At 40.0% G+C, this 7,711-nt stretch overlaps 1 protein-coding gene across 1 annotated transcript; it reads right to left on the bottom strand.

Annotated features, from left to right (window-relative positions):
• Positions 1–6,408: 6,408 nt before the first annotated feature.
• On the bottom strand, positions 6,409–7,344 carry LOC138837512 (olfactory receptor 6C2-like). The gene has a single exon (XM_070036427.1). It carries the CDS (start codon positions 7,342–7,344, stop codon positions 6,409–6,411), a length of 936 nt encoding a protein of 311 aa, XP_069892528.1.
• Positions 7,345–7,711: the final 367 nt, after the last annotated feature.

Here is a 7,711-nt window from a genome sequence, read left to right as displayed (position 1 = left end):
TGCCATGCCTTTGCTACAAGTCTCTGCCAGATGAGTATAGTGATAGATCAAGTTCATTTCTTTGCTTTTTTTGGTATTGGGGATGAATCTCAGGAATTCATGCTTGCTGAGTATGTGCCCCCAGTCCCATTTCTGCACTTCTGATTTCTCTTTCCCTCTTTCCCTTTAGTACTTTCTTCCTTACATCACAGACTGTTTCAATAGCAGCCTTTGACTTTCTGATTCCAGCCCCCCTCTCTCCTAAGGAACACTGCAGTTAAAAAAAAATCACTCCTTCTCCTTACCAAAATATGTATTCTTAGTCCGGCACAGGTAGTTCATGCCCATAATCTTAGCTACTTAGGAGGCTGAGATCTGAGGATTGTGGGTTGAAGCCAGCCTGAGGCAGGAAAGTCTGTGAGACTTATCTCCAATAAACTACTTAGAAAAGCCTGAAGTGGTGCTGTGGCTCAAGTGGTAGAGCAGCACTCTAGGCCCTGAGTTCAAACCCCAGGACTGGAATAAACAAACAAAATATTTATTCTTCTGTATTATTAGAAAAGTCTGAAGAATTTAACCATTATAGCATTTGAATGCTTGCTAATATTTAAAGTGTCTAAAATGTGTTAGATTTCAGGGGCATTACTCTTTAATTCACAAAACTTGTTAAATAAACACTACTAAAAGAAAAGCTAAGTATATTTATTGGCTATTAATTGATGCAAGCTTCTTCATTTTATTTGCAAATGTTCACTGGGCTAAGGGGTTTCATTGAGATTTTTGCATATATGCAAATAACATACTTGGACCAAACCCATCCCCCTGTCACTCCCCCTCATTCCTCTTCCCTCTTCATGAGACAAATCCAATAGAGGCCCTGTCTTTGAGCTTATTTTGCTCAAGTCTAGCTCTGTACCACTTGACCCAGAGCTCCACTTCTGGCTTTTTTTCTTTTTTCTTTTTTTGGTTAATTGGAGATACGAGTCTGATGGCCTTTCCTGTTTGGGCTGGCTTGAACAATGATCTTCAGATCGCAGCCTCCTGTGTAGCTAGGATTATAGGTATAAGCCACTATACCTGGCTGTAAAACACTACTTTTAATAATGCATTAATCCTGTTATGGTAGATTCTTTGGGCATAACATTAGTTCATATGTACATATATATGTACTGAACTTTGATTCAGGACTTTGTGCTTGCTTGGTTGTCACCCTACCACTTGACCCACAATTCTAGCCCTGAGTTTTGCTGGCTGTTTTGGAGAGAGGAAGTTTCATGGATTTTCTAGCCAGGCTGTCTTTGAACTGTGATCTTCTGGATTTAGTTTCTTGAGTGGCTAGGATAACAGATGGGAATCATTAATATCTGGCTCATTTTGATTTTTAGTTACCAACAACCATACCAGTGGTTTATGTTATACTGAGAAGATTTCCCTGGGAGGCAGAAAGTTACTTATTTTTGTAGTTTGGATCAATTAAAATTTGAAATAATTTTATTAAATAAGTAATAAGCTTAATATCCTCCTTCTTATAAGTACTATTTGAATGATCATGAACAGACAACCCTTGGTGATTTAACCAGTGTAGGACCACTAACTCTAAGGCACTTTGGTAATTCTGGGACAGATTACAAGTCAGTCATTTTCCTTCAGAGATTCTCTAGCAAATTCACAAACATATTTCAAACTCTTTATTTGAAACAGATTGAATTCTGACTTCCTTTGAGATAGAGGTTGCCCTTGGACTGATTGAATAATTTAGCTTCAAAGAGTTTGAACGCTGCATCTCCCAAAAAAGTGGCAAGAATGTCATAAATACCTGATGGATAATAGGCTAAAGTTATAATAAGATCATTTCTAAAACTGATTTTGTTTTCCATGACACCAATGGATATAACTGGCGGAGCTCTCTTTTCCATTGTCTGTTAAATTTCTATGAAGAAACAACTGTCTCAACAGATAGTTATGGCTAGGATAAAGGGTGAAGTAACTTTCGCAGGAGAATTCTAATTTCATGTGCATTCAGAACAATAATTTACTAGAAGTGCTCATCAAAACCTTACTGAAATATAATAGTAGTGAATTGAATTCAGATTTCAGAACTGTTGACCCTCTGCTTACATTTAGAGACTATGGGAAAATATTCACAACAATTGCACATATATGTACTTACTTTTTTTTTGGTTGATTATGGGGCTTGAACTCAGAGCTTGAGCACTGGTTCCTGAACTCTTTTGCTCAAGCCTACCACTCTACCATTTTGAGCCACAGCTCCACTTCTGGTTTTGGTGTTTAAAGCCATCACAGGCTAGCTTTGAAGTGTAATCCTCAGATCTAAGCCTTCTGAATAGTTAGGATTATAGATATAAGCCACCAGTGCCTGGCTTTTTAAAAACAAACAAACAACAAACAAACTGCATTTTTTCTTTTCTTTTTTGGTATTGGGGACTGAACCCAGAACGTTGTACTTGCTAAAGTGCTTTGCCATCGAGCTATATCCCAGACCCAGATGTACTTACTTTTTGAGAGTTCTTCATTGGAGGTGCTTGAGAGAACCACAATTTGAGGATCATTAGCTGGCGAGAAGGTTTGTGTGTACTCTCTTTCCACTCTTACATTTTTCTTCCAATATACATGTAAGATCTCCCTCACACACACACACACACACACACACACACACACACACACACACACACACACTCAGGTGAGTTCTAGTCTAGATTGGTATTGCCCCTGCTACAGTAAGATTAGTCACAGTTCTTTGTTCCTTCTCCATATCCAAAATGACATCTTATAGTATAGACTTCCCAGTTATTCTGTGACTTCAAAGGAAGAAGAGAGTGGCATAGAGAAAATGGATTTTTTTTCCTGGGCAGGGGGCAGGCTTCCCTGCAATTTCTGTCATGGTTGCACTTCTTTTATGTAGCCTGCAGTGCTCAGGGAACATTTGAGTTAACCATCAAACAGTCCTTGGTGAGTCAGTTTGAGAAATTAGTAACAAATTGGAGACAGTCTAATCAGCAACAGAAAAATTCCTGTAGCAATGGGGACAAAGTCCTCTGAGACCTCGAGGGTGGGTCTGCATCATCTCAATTCTGCTGTGATTCCTCTGTGGAAACTTTAGGTTTCTCCCAGGATGAAGTGCTCTGCTTGCTATTTTAAAAATATTTTGTTGCTGGTTGCTAGGCAGGTGCTCTACCACTTGAGCCATGTCTCCAGCCTGCCTGCTACTTTATAGATAAAATTGTTATCTTTAAGGTATATACCATAGAAAATAAAAACATATTTTTTTGAAATTAAAAACTTATTTGTTTTGCAAATGAGAGAACTGAAAACCCAGAACTGATCAGTGAGTATGCCCTGCAGCGCTGGTGCAGGTTCCAAACAGGACTTTATCTCAGCTTAAAGATTCTGTTTTTCTGGGATTTATACTGGATCATGGCTGTAATACTTAGGAGCATCTCCAACATCCGCATTTCAGACTTGATGCTCTGGTGCTGCTGTCTGGACAGGATTTTCATCTTATCCTGTCCTACTTAAATCTTTTCAGATGAGCAATGAAGCCACTTTTGGTATTTGAAGAGCAACAAAGAAGTGTTCATCCCAATCACAGACTTAAAACCTGATTGGGACTGGGAATGTGGTTTAGTGGCAGAATGCTTGCATAGCGTGCATGAAACCCTGGGTTTGATTCCTCAGTACCACATAAACAGAAAAAACCTGAAAGTGGTGCTATGTGGCTCAAGTGGTAGAGTGCCAATGTTGAGCAAAAGAAGCTCAAGGATAGTGCCCAGGCTCTGATTTCAAGCCCCAGGATTGGTGTGTGTGGGCGCACGTGCCACACCCACACCTGATTGGTCCTAGATGTATTTTCTGTTTTGCTCTGATCTATCACTACCCAGTGAAGGTGAATAAGGTTTTCTTTCTTGATCATTGCTGCTGCTGTTTCTGAATACAGACTCTTGATGGTACCTGATCCTGTTGTCAAATGATGGAGCAGATGCTCAGAGGTGCTGCTCTCCCCAAAGTCCCCAGTTGCCACTCAGCTGCTCTCCCCTTCCACTCCGCTTTGCTCTACTGAGGTGTCTTACATGTCTAGCCAGATCACACCACTCCTGTCTGTCACCAAAGAGTGAGCAGACAGTGGTTGAACATTTTTTCTTTTGCAAAGGCTAGAGAGAAACATATATGTCCCTGTATAAGGTTTTGAAGGTTATATCTATCAATGGGCTGTGGTTGTAAATGATAATTTCCTTCCTCCTCATCTTCCTCCTGCTCCTCCTCTTTTTTCTGTTTCTATTTCTTCCCTCCCACCTCCTCTTTCTTTGTCTTCTTGTTACCGAATGCTAGCTTTTCTGAGGCTGGCAAAGGGACTAGATAAGTTACCAGCCCTTCTTTATACTGGTATCTTTGTGTGACTAAGATTGTGGCCATGGATATACCCTATGATTATTTTAAATGCTTATTATGACTATATAGCTAGTTACTGCCCTGTAACTACTGTAGTTGCACTTTATAATGTTCCCACACATTTTTAATAATTGTTTTCCAAGTATGTTTCTTAGGAATGTTTCAAACTTATTTAAAAAAGATTTCCCCTATCTTGTCTATGCATTTGTAACCCTTATGTACGGTATTTTCACAATAAAAAAAAGATTTCCCCGGGTCAGAAAATGTGCTTTGTATGGTTTGAGTCCTCTTCAATTAATCAAAACTTGTTATATTATCTATATATTACCTATATCATCTATCTATATGTTATCTGTGAATTTTGAAATAGCTTTGCTCTTCTTTGGTTGGAGAGTCTATAAGTCAGTCAGTGGGTTTGTACTGACAGAGAATATTGCTCAAAGTTTCTACATAACTACATTTCTGGTATTGGTTCAATTAGTTATTGACATAGGTGTGCTGAAATTTCTAATTGTGGTAGTGGATTTGTCTTTTTCTCTTTGTGGTGTTATCAGGTTTTCCTTCATGTATTTTTTCTTTCTTTTTGTGCCAGTTCTGGGGCTTGAGCCACTGGCTCCCACCTTTATTATTATGAAGGAATTGTACAAAGGGGTTACAATTCCATAAGTTAGACAATGAGCACAATGCTTCTTCGACAGTGTCACCCCTTCCTTTGCTTTCTCCCACTTTTCCTCTCCCATCCTTGCCCATAAGTTGTGTAGCGTGTGTGTGTGTGTGTGTGTGTGTGTGTGTGTGTGCCAGTCCTGGGGCTTGACCTTGGGTGTTGTCCCTGAGCTTCCTTTGTTCAAGGCTATTGCTCTACGACTTTAGCCACAGCTAAAGTGAGATAAGAGTCTCAGAGTCTCAGAGTTTCATGCCTGGGCTAGCTTTGAACTGAGATCCTTAGATCTCAGCTTCCTGAGTACTTAAGAGTACAGGCATGAGCCGCTGGTGCCTGGCTTATAGTTCATTGTTTACATAGTGTAGATTGAATACCATGACTGTGTTTGCTCACCCTTCCTCCCTCTATGCCTGTTTCCTGCTGGATTTGATTTAATTTTACATTTCAGTTATATATTTGTCCTATATACTGCTTGAGGGAAGGGTTACTTTTGTTTTTTGTTTGTGTCTTATTTCCAATATTGGACTTGAATGAAAAAAAATATACATATATATTTAATGGGCAAGGTATATGTTGTAAAATGTGGATCAATAATAAAAATGAAGACTATTGTTTCTTGACTACCTTATATTTCATTAATGTCCATATTTTGTTGATTAAATTTGTTAGCTTTTGCCATTTTTTTTTTTGGGTCCGGTCGTGGGGCCTGAACTTTGGGCCTGGGCGCTGTCCCTCAGCTCTTCAGCTCAAGGCTAGCGCTCTACCACTTGAGCCACAGCACCACTTCTGGCTTTTTTCTTTTTGCTTATGTGGTACTGAGGAATCGAACCCAGGGTCTCAGGCATGCAAGGCAAGTGCTCTACCACTGAGCCACCTTCCCAGCCCCAGCTTTTGCCATTTTTAAGGATAGATGTAATATGAAATTTTTTCCTTTGGAAAACTATTAACAGGACATCAATGTTCATGAGAAGTGAAACTATCTGACTTTATTTAGCCAAGTTGTACATGCAATAAACATTTGTTGTTTTGCTGTGGGGCTTGGAAGCTGTCCTTGAGCTCTTTTGCTCAAGGTTAGCACTCTACCACTCTGAGCCACAGTTGTACTTCTGGTTTCCTGGTGATTAATTGGAGTTAAGAGTCTCACTGACTTTCCTGCCTAGGCTGGCTTTATCCATGACCTCAGATCGCAGCTTCCTGAGTAGCTAGGGTTACAGGTATGAGCCACCCAGCTTCAAGAAACATTTTGAGAAGTTTTATGTGAATGAGCTTTAGATTTGTCAAAAAAAAAAAAGATGCTTTAGGAAATTAATGGTGTGTGCTTTGGAGAATCCATCTCCAAAGTAATAGTCTTTGCTGTTCCTTTACTTCTTGGACAACAAGGCCATTCTTTTGACTGAGTCCTGGAAGGCTTGTTTTACTTGCTTGTTCCTCAAGGTGTAGATGAATGGATTCAGCAGAGGAGCGATGGAGGTAGTTAGCACTATTACACCCTTGTTGATTGCTACTGAATCCTTTGCAGAAGGTTTGACATAGATGAAGATGCAGCTGCCATAGGTGATAGAAACCACGATCATGTGAGAAGAACAGGTAGAAAAAGCTTTCTTCCTTTGCTGGGAAGAAGGAAATCTCATGATAGTCTTGATGATAAATACATAAGAGAGAACTACACAAAAAAGTGTTGTGATAAAGGTCAACACGGCACAGCCTATAACCATCTGTTCGATGACCCATGTGTCTGAGCATGAAATCTTCAGGAAGGGAGACACATCACAAAGAAAGCTATCAATGACATTCAAATCACAGAATTCCAGATTTTGGCTCAGGCCAAATGGTGGGAGAATGATTAGCAAGCCAGCTACCCAACAGCAAAGGATAAATCTTCTGCAGACGCTGGTGCTCATGATGGTGGCATAATGCAGAGGATTGCAGATGGCCATGTAGCGGTCATAAGACATGGTGGCCAGGAGAAAAAATTCCGTCACCCCAAAAAGATCGGTAAAAAAGGCTTGTGTGGCACAAGCACTATAGGTAATCGTTTTGTCACCTGTGGCTAGGTTATACAAGTATCTAGGAATGCAAGCGGATGTGAATAAGATTTCTAAGAAGGAAAAATTCTGCAGGAAAAAGTACATTGGTGTTTTAAGGTGAGGATGTATAAGCGTAAGGAAGATAATGGTCAGGTTCCCAGTGATACTCAATAAGTAGGTAAGAAACAGAAAAATTAAGAGTAGGCTCTGAATTTGTGCATCATCTGTTAGTCCCAGGAGGATGAAGGTTGTGACTGTATGGTTTCTCATAATTGGCTCCTTCCTGGGCTTTGTGGCCTTCATGAAAAAAAAATTAGAATATAGGATATGAACGTTATATAGTAATGTACAATGAGAAGTAAACTAAAACAAGTAACTAGTTCATGTGAGATTTATTCTGTGCTTGGCAGCTAATATTGTCAATATTCTTTCCTTTTTTTTGGTCAGTTGTGGGGCTTGAACTCTGGGCCTGGGCACTGTCCTTGAGCTCTTTAGCTCAAGGCAGGCACTCTACCACTTGAGCCACAGCACCACTTCTGGTTTTTTGGTTGATTGGAGATAAGAGTCTCACAGATTTTCCTGCCTGGGCTGGCTTTGAACCACAATCCTCAGATCTCCTGAGTACCTAGGCACGAGC

The sequence above is a fragment of the Dipodomys merriami genome, unplaced genomic scaffold, assembly GCF_024711535.1.
Source record: "Dipodomys merriami isolate MVZ:Mamm:240054 unplaced genomic scaffold, mDipMer1.0.p SCAF_10, whole genome shotgun sequence".
In the NCBI taxonomy this organism is placed as follows: domain Eukaryota; kingdom Metazoa; phylum Chordata; class Mammalia; order Rodentia; family Heteromyidae; genus Dipodomys; species Dipodomys merriami.
The sequence above is the reverse complement of the archived record's forward strand: the minus strand, read 5'-3'. Positions and strand labels throughout refer to the sequence as shown.

Coding starts and splice junctions, on each gene's coding strand:
- LOC138837512 (XM_070036427.1), bottom strand. CDS start 7,344: ATGAGAAACCATACAGTCACAACCTTCATCCTCCTGGGACTAACAGAT.